Source organism: Lonchura striata, chromosome 21 (genome assembly GCF_046129695.1).
Source record: "Lonchura striata isolate bLonStr1 chromosome 21, bLonStr1.mat, whole genome shotgun sequence".
NCBI lineage: Eukaryota > Metazoa > Chordata > Aves > Passeriformes > Estrildidae > Lonchura > Lonchura striata.
The window spans coordinates 1,403,153-1,422,311 of record NC_134623.1 but is presented as its reverse complement, the minus strand read 5'-3'; the positions used below and the strand labels follow the sequence as shown (position 1 = coordinate 1,422,311).

The following is a 19,159-nucleotide window of genomic DNA, read 5'->3' as shown; positions in this document are numbered from 1 at the left end:
GTTGGGCGCCACGTGACCGCGCCACGTGACCGCCCGCGGGGAGAGGGGCGGGCCAGGGAGGGAGTGGGCGTGGCCATAGAGGGAGTGGGCGGGGCCAGGGAGGGAGTGAGCGGGGCCGGGGAGAGTGGGCGGGGCCAGGGAGGGAGTGGGCGGGGCCTCCGCTGGGCGCGAAAAGCCCGGCCGCGAATTTGGCGGGAAATTGGGGATTTTTGGGGGGAAATTGGGGATTTTTGGGGAGAAATTAAGGATTTTTTTAAATTTTGAGCGAAAATTGTGGGATTTTGGAAGGAAATTGGGGGATTCTGTGGGGAAATTTGGGAATTTGGGAGGAAATTGGGGAATTCTGAGGGGAAATTGGGGAATTTTGGGGGGAAATTTGGAATTTTGGGGGGAAAATTGGGGATTTTTGGGGGGAAATTGGGGATTTTTGGGGGGAAATTGGGGATTTTTTGGGAATTTTGAGGGAAAATTGTGGGATTTTGGGAGGAAATTGGTGAGTTTTGGGAAAAAATTAAGGGATTTTGGGAGGAAATTGGGGAATTCTGTGGGGAAATTTGTGAGGAAATTGGGAATTTTTGGGGGGAAATGGGGGGATTTTGGGAGGAAATTGGGGGATTTTGTGGGGAAATCTGGGAATTTTGGGAGGAAATTGGGGATTTTTTTGAATTTTGGGGGAAATAGGGGGATTTTGGAAGGAAATTGGGAAGAAATTCGGGAATTCTGTGGGGAAATTTGTGAGGAAATTGGGAATTTTGTGGGGGAAATTGGAGATTTTTGGGAAAAAATTTAGAGGATTTTGGGAGGAAATTGGGGAATTTGGGGAAGAAATTGAGGAATTTTGGGAATTTGGGAGGAAACTGGAATTTTTGGGAGGAAATTGGGGAAATTTGGGGGGAAATTAGGGAAATTTGGGGGGAAATTGGGGAATTTTGGGAAGAAATAATGAAACCAGGCTGAAATAACCCAAAAAAAGGAGAAATATAAATAAAATTTTATTTTTGGGGGGGTTGAGGGGAGGGAAGGGGGTGGGGGGGACACGGACCCCCCCAAAATTCCCCTGACAGCAAAAAGAGGAAAACACCTGAAATTCGGGAAAATTGTCCTAAAAAAACTAAAAAAGAAAAAACCAGGAGAAAGAAGGAAAATTTGGTGAATTAAAAAAAAAAAAAGAAAAAAGTTAAAAGTCAATTTTACCCCAAAATAAAAAATTAAAATATTAAAAAATTAAAAGAAAACAGCAAAAAAAGCCAAGCAGTGAAATGTTTAAAAAGAGGGATTGGACCCCAAAAAATAAAAGGGGAAAATCCCCAAAAAATTGAGAATTTCACCCAAAAATTAACCCCAAAATTGGGAAAAAATGGGGGAAAAAAAGGGAATTTCTCCCCAAAAGCAGCAGTTAAGGCAGGGAGCGAATCTGGGGAGCTCCAGGGGCTGCTCTGGGGAGGGGGAGGCAGAAAATTGAAAATAAAATGGCAAAAAATCCCCCAAAATTGAAATTTTTTCATCAGATTTTTAAGGGGTGTCGGAAATCTTAAAACGGCCTCAGAAAAACTTAAAAAACCCCCAAAAAATCCCAAGAAAAGTAAAAAAAAATCCCCCAAAAAAGACAAAAAAAAAAAATTCCAAAAAAATTCCTAAAAAAAATGTACAAAAAAACCCAAAAAACCAAAAAAAAACCCAAAAAAACCAAAAAAGGAACTTAAACAAAAAAAACATATTTTTTTTTGGGATTTTTTTCTGGGATATTTTGGGATTTTCTGGTATTTTTGGGGGCATTTTTTGGGGAAGATTTTTTTTTTCCGTGGGATTTTTTGGGGTTTCTTTTGAGATTTTTTTTTGCATTTTTTTTGTATTTTTGGGTTGATTTTTGGATTTTTTTGGGTGTTTTTCGGTTTTTTTGGGTTTTTTTTGGGGGGGCTTTTTGGCTATTTTTTGTGGGTTTTCTTTGGGAGTTTTTTGGGTGTTTTGGGGGGGATTTTTTGTTGGATTTTTTTTGACGTTTATGGGTTTTTTTGGGGATTTTTTTCAGGTTTTTGAGTGGGGAATTTTTGGGGTATTTTTTAAATTTTTGGGGTGGCTTTGGGTTTTTTGTGGGGATTTTTTGGTTGTGTTTTTTGGAATTTTCTGGGGTTTTTTTGTGGGATTTTTTTGTGATTTTTTTTTAATTTTTTGATGGGATTTTTTGGGTTTTTTTTGTGGGATTTTTTTGGAATTGTTGGGGGGCATTTTTTTGATTTTTTGTGGAATTTTTGTGGGATTTTTTGGGACTTTTTGGTTGGATCTTTTTTTATTTTTCTGGGTATTTTTGGAATTTTTTGGGGTTTTTTTGGTTTTTAAAAAAAATTGGGGTTTTTTTTTTGGAGGCTTTTGAGTGGGGTTTTTTGGGGATTTTTGGGTGTTTTTTGGTGGGTTTTTAAAAATTTTTTGGGGTTTTTTGGTGGGATTTTTTGGGTTTTTTGTGGGATTTTTAGGGACCTTTCGGTTGGATTTTTTTTTTTTTAGTTTTCTGGGTGTTTTGGGATTTTTTGGGGTTTTTTTGGGAATTTTTTTTGAATTGGTTGGGATTTTTTGGTGGGATTTTTTTGGAATTTTGTGGAATTTTGGGGGATTTTTTGGTTGGATTTTTTTTAATTTTCTGGATGTTTTTGGGACTTTTTGGGGATTTTGAAAAAAATTTTCTGGGATTTTTTGGGTTCTTTTGCAAGATATTTTTTAATTTTGGGGATTTTTTTGGGGGATTTTTTGGGGGGATTTTTTGGGGGGATTTTTTGGGATTTTTTTTTAATTTTTGGGTATTTTTTTGTACAATTTTTTTTGGGGTTTTCGTTCTTGTTGTTTTTCCTTTTCCCCCACTAAAATCTCCTTTTTCTCTTCAGGTAGGAGTCGGCGTAGTGGCCGCCCAGGGGTTTTTGGGGCATTTTTTGGGATTTTTTTGGGATTTTTGGGTGGGATTTTTTTGGGGTTGTTTTGTACTTTTTTTCCCCTTTTCCCCCACTAAAATCTCCTTTTTCTCTTCAGGTAGGAGTCGGCGTAGTGGCCGCCCAGGGGTTTTGGGGGGATTTTTTGGGATTTTTTTTGAATTTTTGGGGATTTTTTGGGGATTTTTGGGTGGGATTTTTTTGGGGTTGTTTTGTACTTTTTTTCCCCTTTTCCCCCACTAAAATCTCCTTTTTCTCTTCAGGTAGAAGTCGGCGTAGTGGCCGCCCAGGGATTTTGGGGGGATTTTTTGATGGGATTTTTTGGAATTTTTTTCAATTTTTGGGGATTTTTTGGGGGATTTTTGGGTGGGATTTTTTTGGGGTTGTTTTGTACTTTTTTTCCCTTTTCCCCCACTAAAATCTCCTTTTTCTCTTCAGGTAGGAGTCGGCGTAGTGGCCGCCCAGGGGTTTTGGGGGGATTTTTTGGGATTTTTTTTGAATTTTTGGGGATTTTTTGGGGAATTTTTAGTAGGATTTTTTTGGGGTTGTTTTGTACTTTTTTTCCCCTTTTCCCCCACTAAAATCTCCTTTTTCTCTTCAGGTAGGAGTCGGCGTAGTGGCCGCCCAGGGGTTTTTGGGGATTTTTTGATGGGATTTTTTGGGGATTTTTTTTGAATTTTTGGGGATTTTTGGGTGGGATTTTTTTGGGGTTGTTTTGTACTTTTTTTCCCCTTTTCCCCCACTAAAATCTCCTTTTTCTCTTCAGGTAGGAGTCGGCGTAGTGGCACCCCAGGGATTTTTGGGGCATTTTTTGATGGGATTTTTTGGAATTTTTTTGAATTTTTGGGGATTTTTTGGGGAATTTTTAGTAGGATTTTTTTGGGGTTGTTTTGTACTTTTTTTCCCCTTTTCCCCCACTAAAATCTCCTTTTTCTCTTCAGGTAGGAGTCGGCGTAGTGGCCGCCCAGGGGTTTTTGGGGATTTTTTGATGGGATTTTTTGGGGATTTTTTTTGAATTTTTGGGGATTTTTGGGTGGGATTTTTTTGGGGTTGTTTTGTACTTTTTTTCCCCTTTTCCCCCACTAAAATCTCCTTTTTCTCTTCAGGTAGGAGTCGGCGTAGTGGCCGCCCAGGGGTTTTTGGGGATTTTTTTTGAATTTTTGGGGATTTTTTGGGGATTTTTGGGTGGGATTTTTTTGGGGTTGTTTTGTACTTTTTTTCCCCTTTTCCCCCACTAAAATCTCCTTTTTCTCTTCAGGTAGGAGTCGGCGTAGTGGCCGCCCAGGGGTTTTTGGGGGGATTTTTTTTGAATTTTTGGGGATTTTTTGGGGATTTTTGGGTGGGATTTTTTTGGGGTTGTTTTGTACTTTTTTTCCCTTTTCCCCCACTAAAATCTCCTTTTTCTCCTCAGGTAGGAGTCGGCGTAGTGGCCGCCCAGGGGGTTTTGGGGGATTTTTTGATGGGATTTTTTGGGGATTTTTTTTGAATTTTTGGGGATTTTTGGGTGGGATTTTTTTGGGGTTGTTTTGTACTTTTTTTCCCCTTTTCCCCCACTAAAATCTCCTTTTTCTCTTCAGGTAGGAGTCGGCGTAGTGGCCGCCCAGGGGGTTTTGGGGGATTTTTTGATGGGATTTTTTGGAATTTTTTTGAATTTTTGGGGATTTTTTGGGGAATTTTTAGTAGGATTTTTTTGGGGTTGTTTTGTACTTTTTTTCCCCTTTTCCCCCACTAAAATCTCCTTTTTCTCTTCAGGTAGGAGTCGGCGTAGTGGCCGCCCAGGCCCTGCGAGTGCTGCCCCACGTAGGAGCCCTCGGGGCTGGGCTCGGGCTCGGGCAGCAGCGGCGACGAGCCCCGCTTGTGGCCCAGGGGCGTCTGCAACGGGAGCTCCCATCAGCTCTGGCTTTTTTGGGGGATTTTGGGTTTTTTTGGGGGTTTTTGGGGTGTTTGGTACCTTGGGGTGGGAGTGCGGGGGTGCCAAGGCGAGGATGGAGTCGGAGCTCGGGGCGACGGCGACGGCCTGCGGGAAAACGGGAGAAATAAAAGGATGAAAATGGGCCCTGAAGGGGTTTTAGGGGGTTTGGAAGGATATTGAAGGGATATTTTAAAAATTTTAGGGGGTTTGAAAGGGTATTTAAGGGATTTTAGGGGATTTGAAAGGATATTTTAAAAATTTTAGGGGGTTTGAAAGGGTGTTTAAGGGATTTTAGGGGGTTTGAAAGGATATTTAAAGGATTTTAGGGGGTTTGGAAGGGTATTTAAGGGATTTTAGGGGGTTTGAAAGGATATTTAAGGGATTTTAGGGGGTTTGAAGAGATATTTAAGGGATTTTAGGGGGTTTGAAAGGGTATTGAAGGGATTTTAGGGGGTTTGAAAGGATATTTAAAGGATTTTAGGGGGTTTGAAAGGATATTGAAGGGATTTTAGGGGGTTTGAAAGGGTATTTAAGGGATTTTAGGGGATTTGAAAGGATATTTAAAGGATTTTAGGGGGTTTGCAAGGGTATTGAAGGGATTTTAGGGGATTTCAAAGGGATATTTAAGGGATTTTAGGGAGTTTGAAAGGATATTTAAGGGATTTTAGGGGGTTTTAGGGGATTTTAAAGGATTTTAGGGGATTTTAAAGGATATTGAAGGGGTTTTAGGGGGTTTGAAAGGATATTTAAGGGAGTTTAGGGGGGTTTAGGGGATTTTAAAGGGATATTTAAAGGATTTTAGGGGATTTGAAAGGATATTGAAGGGGTTTTAGGGGGTTTGAAAGGATATTTAAGGGAGTTTAGGGGGGTTTAGGGGGTTTAAAAGGGATATTTTAAGGATTTTAGGGGATTTTAAAGGATATGTAAGGGATTTTAAGGGATTTGAAAGGATGTTTAAGGGATTTTAGGGGGTTTTAGGGGATTTTAAAGAGATATTTTAAGGATTTTAGGGGATTTGAAAACATATTTAAGGGATTTTAGGGGGTTTGGAAGGATATTTAAGGGATTTTAGGGGTTTTTAGGGGATTTTAAAGGATGTTTAAGGGATTTTAGGGGGTTTTAGGGGACTTTAAGGGATGTTATGCGGTTTTAAAAGGATATTTAAGGGATTTTAGGGGGTTTTAAGGGGTTTAAACGGGTTTTAAAGGGATATTTAAGGGGTTTTAGGAGGTTTTAGGGGATTTGAAAGGATGTTTTAGGGATTTTAGGGGGTTTTAAGGAGATTTTTAAGGGGATTTTAAGGAGGTCTTAAGTGGCTTTAAGGAGACTTTTTAAGAGGATTTTAAGGGGTTTTAAGGAGATTTTAAGGAGGTTTTAAGGAGGTTTTAAGGAGAATATAAGGGGTTTTAAAGAGATTTTATGGGGATTTAAAGGAGATTTTAAGGGGTTTTAATGTGATTTTATGGGGATTTTAATGGATTTTAAGGGGTTTCAATGGGATTTTAAGGCGTTTTTCGGGATTTTAATGGGATTTTAATGGGATTTTAAAGCTTTTTTCGGGATTTTAATGGGATTTTAATGGGATTTTAAGGCGTTTTTGGGGATTTTAATGGGATTTTAATGGGATTTTAAGGCGTTTTTGGGGATTTTAATGGGATTTTAATGGGATTTTAAGGCGTTTTTGGGGATTTTAATGGGATTTTAAAGCTTTTTTTGGGATTTGGGGGAAAAGGGCGCTGACCTTGCTGAGCTGGCTCTGCCTGAGGCCGGCCCGGAGGCCGGAGGCGAAGCAGGAATTTGGGGATCCTGAGAAAAAAGGGGGAATTGGGGGTCCCAAAGCCCCCCTGTCCAACCCCGAGGAGGAGGAGGAGACCTGCAAGGGGAGCACAGGCAGCTGGAAACCCCAAAAAAAACCAAAATCCCAAATTTCACCAAAAAAAACCCCTCCAAAAATCCCAATTTCCCCAAAAAACAACCAGAAATCCAAAATTTCCCTGAAAAAAAAGCCCAAAAATCTCAAATTTCCCCCATAAACCCCCAAAAGATCCAAGATTTCACCAAAAAAACCCCCAAAAATCCCAAATTTCACCAAAAAAAACCAACCAAGAATCCAAAACTTCCCTGAAAAAAAAGCCCAAAAATCTCAAATTTCCCCCCAAAAAAACCAAAAGATCCAAGATTTCACCAAAAAAAAGCCCCAAAATCCCAAATTTCCCCAAAAAACCCAACCAAAAATCCAAAACTTCCCATATAAAGAACCCCAAAAATCCCAAATTTCCCCAAAACAACCAAGATTTCACAAAAAAAAAAGACCAAAAATCCCAAATTTCCCCCCAAAAACCCAAAAGTCCCAAATGTATCCAACAAAGAATTCCAAAACACCAAATTTCTCCCCAAAACCCCAAATTTCCCCCCAAAAAAACCCATAAAATCTCAAGCCTCCCCCCCCAAAAAACCTCAAAAATCCAAAATTTTCCCAAAAACACCCCTCCAAAAATCCCAAGTTTCCCCCACAAAAAATCCCAAATTTTCCTAAAAAAACCAAACAAACCCAAATCCCAAATTGTCCCAAAAACACCCCCCAAAAAATCCCAAATTTAACACAAAAATCCCAAATTTCCTCCAAAAAAAACCCAAAACCCCAGTTTTTTTGGGGATTGCCTAAAAAAAAATAATTGGGTAAAAAAGCAGAATTTGAGGGTTTTATCCTGAATTTAAAATTGTGAAAAAATTCCAAATTTTAACCCCAAATTTCCCCTCACCGGGAATTCGGCGGCGGGCGGGGGGGGGCCCAAAACCCCAGGGTTCAGCTTAAAGGCCTTGCCTGAAATAAATAAAATAAAATAAAATAAAATAAAATAAAATAAAATAAAATAAAATAAAATAAAATAAAATATAAAACAATGTAAAACATAGTAAAATATAATAAAATAAAAAATAAAATAATAAAATAAAATAAACATTTAAAAATAAAATGAAATATAAACCAAAAAATGTTTAAAATGAAATAAAATATAAAATAAAATAAATTAAATAATAAAATAAAATAAAATAAAATAAAATAAAATAAAATAAAAATCAATTCAATTCAATTCAATTACAATAAAAATTTAAAAATAAAATTTAAAAAAATTTAAAATGAAATTAAAAAAATAAAGTAAGTAAATAAAATAAAAAAAATTAAAGCAAAATAAAATAAAGTAAAATAAAATAAAGATAAAATAAAATAAAATAATACAATAAAAAATAAAATAAAATTTAAAAAATTAATTAATCAAAATTAAAATAATAAAATAAAATAAAATAAAATAAAATAAACAAAATAAAAATAAAATTTTTAAAAAAATATAATATAATATAATATAATATAATATAATATAATATAATATAATATAATATAATATAATATAATAAAATAAAATAAAATAACATAAAATAAAATAACATAAAATAAAATAAAATAAAATAAAACGATGGGCCTGGTTTAAAAGAGGGAAATCTGCCCATAACAAGGGAAATTTCTGGGGGAAAAAAGGGCAATTTTGGGGGGAAAAAAGCGCAAAAAAAGTGAATTTTGGGGACTCACCGGGCGCGGGCAGGAGGCTCTGCAGGTTCAGGTAGGGATTGAGGGGGATCCTCCAATTTTTGGGGGGCTCCCCCAGCAGAGAGACCTGCGGGGAATTTGGGGGGCTCAGGGGGGTCCCCGAGGGGTTTTTGGGGTCCCATCCCGGATTTTTGGGGATCCCATCCCAACATTTTGGAAATCCCACCCTGGATTTTTGGGGGTCCCATCCCAGATTATTTTGGGTATCCCATCCCAGATTTTTTGGGATCCCATCCCAAAATTTTGGAAATCCCACCCTCGATTTTTGGGGGTTCCACCCTGGATATTTTGGGGGTGCCATCCCAGATTATTTTGGGAATCCCATCCTGGATTTTTGGGGATCCCATCCCAACATTTTGGAAATCCCACCCTGGATTTTTGGGGGTTCCACCCTAGATTTTTGGGGGGCCTGCCCTGGATTTTTCTGAATTTTTGGGGGTCTCACCACCCTGGATTTTTTGGGGATCCCATCCCAAAATTTTGGAAATCCCACCCTGGACTTTTTGGGGGTTCCACCCTGGATTTTTGGGGGGCCTGCCCTGGATTTTTCTGAATTTTTGGGGGTCTCACCCTGGATTTTTTGGGAATCCCATCCTGGATTTTTGGGATCCCATCCCAAAATTTTGGAAATCCCACCCTGGACTTCTTGGGGGGGTCCCACCCTGGATTTTTTGGGGGTCCCGCCCTGGATTTTTCTGATTTTTTGGGGGTCCCACCCTGGATTTTTTGGGGGTCCCGCCCTGGATTTTTCTGATTTTTTGGGGGTCCCACCCTGGATTTTTTGGGGGTCCCGCCCTGGATTTTTCTGATTTTTTGGGGGTCCCACCTGGGATTTTTGGGGTGATTTGGGGCTGGGGGTTGCTCACCGTGGGGGCTCTGCTCTCGCCCTGCTGGGATTTGGGGATGGATTTTGGGATGGATTTTGGGATGGATTTTGGGATGGATTTTGGGAGGACCCCCAGGCCCGGGGGGGTCCCGTGGGCCACGTCCACACCTGGAAAAGAGCCCAAATTTGGGAAAAGGCTCCCAAAAAATGAAACCTGGCAGCCATTCCCAAAAAATGAAATTTTGGGGGGATGTGAGAGCGGGGAGGAAAAGGGGAAAATTGGGAAAAGAGACAAAAAAACGGGGAAAAAAAGTGGGGTGGGAGGACAAAAAATCCCCCTTTTCCCACCCAAATTTCCTGTTTTCCACCCAAATTTTCCCTTTTCCCACCCAAATTCAGCTTTTCCCACCCAAATTTTCCCTTTCCCCACAGAAATTTCCCTTTCCCCACCCAAATTTCCCTTTTCCCACCCAAATTTCCCCTTTTCCCACCAAAATTTCCCTTTTCCCACAGAAATTTCCCTTTTCCCACCCAAATTCAGCTTTTCCCACCCAAATTTCCCTTTTCCCACCCAAATTCAGCTTTTCCCACCCAAATTTCCCTTTTCCCACCCAAATTCAGCTTTTCCCACAGAAATTTCCCTTTTCCCACCCCAATTTTCTGTTTCTCACCCAAATTTCTCTTTTCCCCCACAAATTTCCTCTTTTCCACTCAATTTTCCCTTTTCCCACAGAAATTTCCCTTTTCCCACCCAAATTCAGCTTTTCCCACCCAAATTTCCCTTTTCCCACCCAAATTTTCCCATTTTCCCCACAGAAATTTCCCTTTTCCCACCCAAATCCCCATTTTCCCACCCAAATTTTCCCGTTTTCCCCCCAAATTTTTGGATTTACCCGCCGGAATGTCCCCCAGGATCTTCCCGGGGGGCTGAACCAGGGAGCTCAGCGGGGAATCGCCCAAAATTCCCGGTTTCTGCGAGGAAAAATGACAGCTAAATCAGCGAAAAAACGCCATTTCCCCCCAAAATAAAGCAGATTATCCGTGAGGAAAAATCCCAAAATTCCATTTTTGGGTGGGAGGAGCGGAATTTGGGGGGAAATTTGGGAATTTGAGCCCACCTGAGCCCGGCCGTGCAGCGCCAGCCGCAGCAGCGCCGGCGCCGGCGGCAGCGGGGGAGCGGCGCCCAGAATTCCTGCGGGAAAAGAGGGAAACGGGGGGAATTCGCCCCAAATTGCCCAAAACGCCCGAAATCCGCCCAAATTTGCCCAGATTACCCTGCTTGGCGCCCTGGAGCAGGGGGCGCAGCAGCAGCGGGAGCGAGGCGGGGCTGCCCAGCAGCTGGAGGATGTTGGGCTCCGGGAGCAGCCCCTTGCCGCGGTTCAGCGCCTGGAACGGGGCGAAAAGCCACGGGTTTGGGAAAAATGGGGAAAAAAGACATTTTAGGGAAAAAAGTGACATTTTAGGGAAAAAAAATCAACATTTTAGGGGAAAAAGCGGGGAAAAACGTGACATTTTAGGGGGAAAAAAGCCACATTTTAGGGCAAAAAGCGGCTGGGATTCGGGATTTGGGGTTTGGGATTTGGGGTTTGGGGATTCGGGATTTGGGGTTTGGGATTCAGGGTTGGGGATTTGGAGTTTGGGATTCAGGGGTTTGGAGTTTGGGATTCGGGGTTTGGGGTTTGGGATTCGGGATTTGGGGTTTGGGATTCGGGATTCGATATTCAGGGTTTGGGATTTGGGGTTGGGGATTCGGGGTTTGGGATTTGGAGTTTGGGATTCAGGGTTTGGGATTTGGGATTCAGGGGTTTGGGATTCGGGGTTCGGGATTTGGGATTCGGGGTTTGGGATTTGGGATTCGGGATCTGGGATTCGGGGTTTAGGGTTTGGGATTTGGGGTTTGGGATTCGGGATTTGGGGTTTGGGATTTTGGGGTTGGGATTCGATATTCGGGTTTTGGGATTTGGGGTTTGGGATTTGGGGTTGGGATTCGATATTCGGGGTTTGGGATTTGGGATTCGGGATTTGGGGTTTGGGATTCGGGGTTTGGGATTTGGGGGTTGGGATTTGGGATTCGGGGTGCTCCCAGCAGGATCCCAAAATTCTCATGGCAAGGCAGCAGGAACAGAAGGGTGAGGAGGAGGATGAGGATGAGGAGGAGGATGAGGTTAAAGATAACGATGAAGATGAGGATGAAGATAAGGACTGAAGGAAATTATGAGGATGAGGACAATGACGAGGATGAGCATGAAGGTAACGATGAAGGTAACGATGAAGATAATGATGAAGATAACGATGAAGATACCGATGAACAATGAAGACAGTGATGAAGATATTGATGAAGGTAACGATGAAGATAACGATGAAGATAACGATGAACAATGAAGACAGTGATGAAGATATTGATGAAGGTAACGATGAAGATAACGATGAACAATGAAGACAGTGATGAAGACAGTGATGAAGATATTGATGAAGGTAACGATGAAGATAATGATGAACAATGAAGACAGTGATGAAGATATTGATGAAGGTAACGATGAAGATAATGATGAACAATGAAGACAGTGATGAAGATATTGATGAAGGTAACGATGAAGATAACGATGAAGATAATGAAGACAGCGATGAAGATATTGATGAAGGTAACGCTAAAGATAATGATGAAGATAATGATGAAGATAACAATGAAGGTAATGACGAAGATAGTGATGAAGACAATGATGAAGATAATGATGAAGATAACAATGAAGATAATGAAGACAGTGATGAAGATATTGATGAAGGTAACGATGAAGATAACGATGAAGATAATGAAGACAGTGATGAAGATATTGATGAAGGTAATGATGAAGGTAACGATGAAGATAATGATGAACAATGAAGACAGTGATGAAGATATTGATGAAGGTAACGATGAAGGTAATGATGAACAATGAAGACAGTGATGAAGATATTGATGAAAGTAACGATGAAGGTAACGATGAAGATAATGAAGACAGTGATGAAGATATTGATGAAGGTAACGATGAAGGTAACGAGGACGATGAGGACACCAGGGGCCGAGGAGGAGGAGCGGGGGAGGAAGGCTCACCGTGGCCCGCGCGGCCAGCAGCGCGGCCAGCGCGCAGGGCCCCGAGGCGCCGGGCGCGCAGAAGGACACCCGGAGGTGCCGCCCGGCCAGCGGGAACCCGTCTGTGGCCTCCTGCGCCCGCTCGGCCGCCTCCGGAGACGGGAACTCCAGCACGGCGAAACCCTGCGGCTGCCCGTCCTGCCCCACGGCCAGCTGCGGACAGAGGGACAGGACAGGACAGGGGACAGAGGGGACAGGACAGAGGGGACAGGACAGGGGACAGGACAGGGGACAGGACAGGGGACAGGACAGATGGACAGAGGGACAGGACAGGGGACAGGGGGACAGGACAGGGGGACAGGGGGACAGGACAGGGGGACAGGACAGATGGACAGGACAGGGGGACAGGACAGGGGGACAGAGGGACAGGAGGGGACAGGGGGACAGGACAGGAGGACAGGGGGACAGGGGGACAGAGGGGAAAAACAGGGGCAGGACAGGGGGACAGTGATGGGACAGGGAGGGGACAAACATGGACAGGACAGGGACAGGAGGGGACAAACAGGGACAGGACAGGGGGACAGGAGGGGACAGAGGGGACAAATGGACAAACGGGGGCAGGAGGGGACAGGAGGGAAAGCAGGGGACAGGACAGGGACAAATGGGGACAGGACAGGGACAGGAAGGACAGTGAGGGGACAAACGGGGGACAGGGAGGGACAAACAGGGGCAGGACAGGGGGACAGTGATGGGACAGGACAGGGACAGCAGGGGACAAATGGGGACAGGACAGGGGGACAGTGAGCAGGGGGTCAGTGAGGGCACAAACACCCAAACCCCAAACCCCAGAGCCCAAAACCCCAAACCCACCTGGCAGGAGGGCACACAGACCCTCTGGAACACCTCCCACAGGACAGAGAAGCCCTGGGGCAGCCTGTGCCTGCTCTCCCTCACCCCAAACCCCCCCAAACCCCAAACCCCAGACCCCAAAACCCCCCAAAACCCCAATCTCCAGACCCCACCTGGCAGAAGGAAGGCTCACAGACCCTCTGGAACACTTCGCGCAGCGCCCGCAGGTCGCAGAAGCCCCGGGGCAGCCTGTCCCTGCTCTCCCTCACCCCAAACCCCCCAAAACCCCCTGAAACTCCAAACCCCAGACCCCAAACCCCCCAAACCCCAAACCCCAGACCCCAAACCCCCCAAACCCCAAACCCCAGACCCTAAACCCCCCAAACCCCAAACCCCAATCCCCAGACCCCACCTGGCAGAAGGAGGGCTCACAGACCCTCTGGAACACCTCCCACAGGACACAGAAGCCCCGGGGCAGCCTGTGCCTGCTCTCCCTCACCCCAAACTCCAAACCCCAGACCCCAAACCCCCCAAACCCCAAACCCCAGACCCCAAACCCCAGACCCCAAACCCCCCAAACCCCAAACCCCAGACCCCAAACCCCCCAAAACCCCAGACCCCAAACCCCAGACCCCAAAACCCCAATCCCCAGGCCCCACCTGGCAGAAGGAAGGCTCACAGACCCTCTGGAACACTTCGCGCAGCGCCCGCAGGTCGCAGAAGCCGCGGGGCAGCCTGTCCCTGCTCTCCCTCACCCCAAACCCCCCAAACCCCAAACCCCAAAACCCCCCAAAGCCCCAGACCCAGACCCCAAAACCCCAAACCCCACCTGGCAGAAGGAGGGCTCACAGACCCTCTGGAACACCTCGCGCAGCGCCCGCAGGTCGCAGAAGCCGCGGGGCAGCCTGTCCCTGCTCTCCCTCACCCCAAACCCCCCCAAACCCCAAACCCCAGACCCCAAACCCCCCAAAACCCCAAACCCCAAACCCCAGACCCCAAAACCCCAAACCCCAAACCCCACCTGGCAGAAGGAAGGCTCACAGACCCTCTGGAACACCTCCCACAGAACACAGAAGCCCCGGGGCAGCCTGTCCCTGCTCTCCCTCACCCCAAACCCCCCCAAACCCCAAACCCCAGACCCCAAACCCCCCAAACCCCAGACACCAAAATCCCCCAAACTCCAAGCCCCAGACCCCAAAACCCCAATCCCCAGGCCCCACCTGGCAGAAGGAGGGCTCACAGACCCTCTGGAACACCTCACACAGCGCCCGCAGGTCGCAGAAGCTGCGGGGCAGCCTGTCCCTGCTCTCCCTCACCCCAAACCCCCCCAAACCCCAAACCCCAGACCCCAAACCCCCCAAAACCCCAATCCCCAGGCCCCACCTGGCAGAAGGAGGGCACACAGACCCTCTGGAACACCTCCCACAGGACTCAGAAGCCCTGGGGCAGCCTGTCCCTGCTCTCCCTCACCCCAAACCCACCAAAACACCCCAAACTCCAAACCCCAGACCCCAAACCCCCCAAAACCCCAAACCCCAAACCCCACCTGGCAGAAGGAGGGCTCACAGACCCTCTGGAACACCTCCCACAGGACACAGAAGCCCCGGGGCAGCCTGTCCCTGCTCTCCCTCACCCCAAACCTCCCCAAACCCCAAACCCCAAAACCCCAAACCCCAGACCCCAGACCCCACCTGGCAGAAGGAAGGCTCACAGACCCTCTGGAACACCTCGCGCAGCGCCCGCAGGTCGCAGAAGCTGCAGGGCAGCCTGTGCCTGCTCTCCCTCACCCCAAACCCCCCAAACCCCAAACTCCAGACCCCAAACCCCCCCAAAACCCCAAACCCCACAGCCCAAAACCCCAAAACCCAAACCCCACCTGGCAGAAGGAGGGCTCACAGACCCTCTGGAACACCTCCCACAGGACACAGAAGCCCTGGGGCAGCCTGTGCCTGCTCTCCCTCACCCCAAACCCCAAACCCCAGACCCCAAACCCCCCAAAACCCCAAACCCCAGACCCCAAAACCCCAATCCCCAGACCCCACCTGGCAGAAGGAAGGCTCACAGACCCTCTGGAACACCTCGCGCAGCGCCCGCAGGTTGCAGAAGCCGTGGGGCAGCCTGTGCCTGCTCTCCCTCACCCCAAACCCCCCAAACCCCCCTGAAACTCCAAACCCCAGACCCCAAACCCCCCAAACCCCAAACCCCAGACCCCAAACCCCCCAAACCCCAAACCCCAAACCCCAGACCCCAAACCCCAAAACCCCAAACCCCACCTGGCAGAAGGAGGGCTCACAGACCCTCTGGAACACCTCGCGCAGCGCCCGCAGGTCGCAGAAGCCGCGGGGCAGCCTGTCCACGCACAGGCAGCGCGAGTGCAGCTGCTCGGGGCCGAGCTGCGCCGCATCCACCCAATGCACCTGCAGCTCCCGGCTGCCCAGGCGCCGGCCCTGCAGCTCGCAGCGCGCCCGCGCCGCCGCCTCCCTCTTCATGAACTCCACGAAGCCGTAGCCCTTGGAGTGGCCGCTGGCCGGGCTGTAGACCAGGAAGCAGCGCTCCAGGCTGCCGAAGGGCCGCAGCAGCTCCTGGAACTGCGGCTGGCGCAGCAGGCGGGGCAGGTTGGCCACGCAGAGCACGGCCTCGCTGGGCTGCAGCTGCAGGCGCAGCGGGCGCCGCCGCAGCGAGCGGCCCTGCAGCCGCTCCACGGCCGAGGCAGCCTGCTCGGCTGTCAGCAGCGTGACGAAGGCTGCGGGGAGAGAGGGGGAGAAATGGGGGAGAAGTGGGGGTGGGAATGGGGAGAAATGGGGGAAAAATGGGGGTGGGAATGGGGAGAAATGGGGAGAAATTGGGGGAAAAATGGGGGAGAAATGGGGGTGGGAATGGGGAGAAATGGGGGAGAAATGGGGGGAAAATGGGGGAGAAATGGGGGTGGGAATGGGGAAGAAATGGGGGGAAATTGGGGGAAAAATGGGGGAGAAATGGGGGTGGGAATGGGGAGAAATGGGGGAGAAATGGGGTTTAGGAATGGGGAGAAATGGGGAGAAATTGGAGGAAAAATGGGGGAGAAATGGGGGTGGGAATGGGGAGAAATGGGGGTGGGAACGAGGGAGAAATGGGGGAGAAATGGGATTGGGAATGGGGGAGAAATGGGGAAGAACTGGGGTTTAGGAATGGGGAGAAATGGGGAGAAATTGGAGGAAAAATGGGGGAGAAATGGGGGTGGGAACGAGGGAGAAATGGGGGAGAAATGGGGTGGGAATGGGGGAAAAATGGAGGTGGGAATGGGGGTGGGAATGGGGGTGGGAATGGGGAGAAATGGGGTTGGGAATGGGGAGAAATGGGGAGAAATTGGAGGAAAAATGGGGGAGAAATGGGGGTGGGAACGAGGGAGAAATGGGGGAAAAATGGAGGTGGGAATGGGGGTGGGAATGGGGAGAAATGGGGGGAAATTGGGGAGAAAATGGGGGAGAAATGGGGTTGGGAATGGGGAAGAAATGGGGAGAAATTGGGGGAAAAATGGGGGAGATATGGGGGTGGGAATGGGGAGAAATGGGGGTGGGAACGAGGGAGAAATGGGGGAGAAATGGGGTGGGAATGGGGGAGAAATGGGGTTGGGAATGGGGAAGAAATGGGGAGAAATTGGGGGAGAAATGGGGTGGGAATGGGGGAGAAATGGGGTTGGGAATGGGGAAGAAATGGGGAGAAATTGGGGGAGAAATGGGGTGGGAATGGGGAGAAATGGGGTTGGGAATGAGGGAGAAATGGGGAAGAAATGGGGTTTAGGAATGGGGAGAAATGGGGAGAAATTGGAGGAAAAATGGGGGAGAAATGGGGGTGGGAACGAGGGAGAAATGGGGGAGAAATGGGGTGGGAATGGGGGAAAATGGAGGTGGGAATGGGGGTGGGAATGGGGAGAAATGGGGTTGGGAATGGGGGAGAAATGGGGGGAAATTGGGGGATAAATGGGGGGAAATCAGGAGGAGAAATGCGGTTGGGAATGGGGGAGAAGTGGGGGAGGAATGGGGGAAGAAATGGGGGAAAAATGGGGGAGAAATGGGGTTGGGAATGAGGGAGAAATGGGGGAAATGGGGGAAAAAATGGGGTTGGGAATGGGGTGGAAATGGGGGAAATTGGGGCAGAAATGGGGGAGAAATGGAGTTAGGAATGGGGGAGAAATGGGGTTGGGAATGGGGGAAAAAAGAGAGAAATGCAGGTGGGAACGGGGGAGAAATGGGGGGAAATCGGGGAAAAATGGGGGAGAATGGGGTTGGGAAATGGGGTTGGGAATGGGGGGAAATCGTGGAAAAAAGGGGTTTGGGAATGGGGGGGATCCATGGAAAAATGGGGATTTGGGAAAGGGAAAGAATTCCTAGGAAAAAAGGGATTTTGGGAAAGAATTCCTGGGAAAAAAGGGGATTTGGGAAAGAATTCCTGGGAAAAAATGGGGTTTGGAATGGGAAAAGATCCCGGGCTGTTCCCTTTTCCGGGATTTTCCAGGATTTCTTTGGAATCTGCTCCTCACCCGTGCCCTTGTGCTTGTCCACGAAGCAATACTTGAGCTCGTAATCCTTCAGCAGCTCGTGGATATCCTGGGAAAAACCAAACAATGGGATTTTCCATGGAAAAGGTGGAAAGAAAACCAAAAAATGAGATTTTTCCATGGAAAAGGTGGAAACAAAACCAAAAAATGAGATTTTCCATGGAAAAAAAACCCCAAAAATCCGGGATTTTCCATGGAAAAGGAAGGAAAAAACCCAAAAAATACAGGATTTTCCATGGAAAAATGGGGAAAAGAGAGCGGGGAGGGGGCACAGGGGAGGGAAAATTGGGGAGTTTTTCCCAAAAATCCTGAATTTCCCTAGTTTGATATTCCGGGTTTTATCTGGGATTTATTTTTTGGCAATTCCCGGCGGGGATTTTTGGGAATTTTCAGGTGGGATTTTTGGCCAATTCCAGGCGGGATTTTGGGGCAATTCCCGGGGTTTTTTTTAAGGAATTCCCGGTGGATTTTTGGGCAATTCCCGGGAGATTTTCGGTGAATTCCCGGTTTTTTGGGGGGTAAAGCGGGGAAAGGCCGGGGAGGACGATCCGGGCTGGGTTTTTGGCTCCGTTTCCCTCCCGTTTCCCCCGTTGCCGGTTCCGCCCTCACCTGGTTGCTCACGTCCGCCGGTAATCCGCGGATCAGGAGCTTCCGCCGGTTGCGGAACTGGCGCTCGCTGTGCTCCAGGCGGCTCCGCACCTCGTCCGGCTCCAGCGGCGGCAGCTCCTCCTCCGGGGCCAGGCCGGGCCCCGCCGGCGGCACCGCCGCCCCGGGAGCGGCCCCGGGAGCGGCCCCGGCCCCGGGCACCGCCAGCGCCGCCGCCATCATGGCCCCGCCGCCGCCCGCCACGCCAACAACGCCGCTTCTCATTGGAGGAGAGCTCCGCTGTGAGTATCCCACGCGGGGATTGGGCGGTGAGGGGAAAGGCGAAGGATGAAACGGCGGTTGGGATTGGGTGGGAGCGAGGGGGGTGTTGTGTCCGCGGATGGGATTGGGTGGTGGAGGGCGAGCCCCCAAGATGGCGAGTTGCTATTGGTTGGTTCGGTTGGGCCGTTGAATGGCCTGAAAGGGCGCCAAAAGAGCCAAAATAACCCAAATAAAACCCCCAAAATAACCCAAATAAAAACCCCAAAAATATCCCAAATAACCCAAATAAAACCCCCAAAAATATCCTAAATAGAGCAAAAAAACCCAAATAGAGCAAAAAACCCCCAAATAACCCAAATAAAACCCCCAAAATATCCTAAATAGAGCAAAAAATAACCCAAATAAAAACCCCAAAAAACCCCCAAAATATCCCAAATAGGCCCAAAAAATGACCCAAATAGAGACCCCAAAATAACCCAAATAGAGACCCCAAAAAACCCCCAAAAATAACCCAAATAGAGACCCAAAAAATATCCCAAATAGGCCCAAAAAATAACCCAAATAGAGACCCCAAAA

The 19,159-nt window shown here is 47.4% G+C and overlaps 1 protein-coding gene across 1 annotated transcript; it reads right to left on the bottom strand.

Annotated features, from left to right (window-relative positions):
• Positions 1 to 4,569: 4,569 nt before the first annotated feature.
• On the bottom strand, positions 4,570 to 18,541 carry RAVER1 (ribonucleoprotein, PTB binding 1). Its single transcript, XM_077787667.1, has 13 exons — positions 18,326 to 18,541; positions 17,699 to 17,765; positions 15,453 to 15,922; positions 12,352 to 12,543; positions 10,535 to 10,646; positions 10,379 to 10,452; positions 10,154 to 10,232; positions 9,301 to 9,428; positions 8,417 to 8,501; positions 7,593 to 7,654; positions 6,572 to 6,703; positions 4,870 to 4,935; positions 4,570 to 4,790 (listed from the first exon to the last, which is right to left on the bottom strand). Exons 1-13 carry the CDS (start codon positions 18,539 to 18,541, stop codon positions 4,647 to 4,649), a joined length of 1,827 nt encoding a protein of 608 aa, XP_077643793.1. The 3' UTR covers positions 4,570 to 4,646.
• Positions 18,542 to 19,159: the final 618 nt, after the last annotated feature.

What these genes read in the sequence shown, in the direction of transcription:
- RAVER1 (XM_077787667.1), bottom strand. Translation starts at nt 18,541, where the DNA reads ATGGCGGCGGCGCTGGCGGTGCCCGGGGCCGGGGCCGCTCCCGGGGCC. An exon ending in GGCAGAGCCAGCTCAGCAAG is followed by an intron (nt 4,936 to 6,571) that starts GTCAGCGCCCTT and finishes GTTTTCCCGCAG; the next exon opens with GCCGTCGCCGTCGCCCCGAG. An exon ending in CCCCGCACTCCCACCCCAAG is followed by an intron (nt 4,791 to 4,869) that starts GTACCAAACACC and finishes CTCCCGTTGCAG; the next exon opens with ACGCCCCTGGGCCACAAGCG.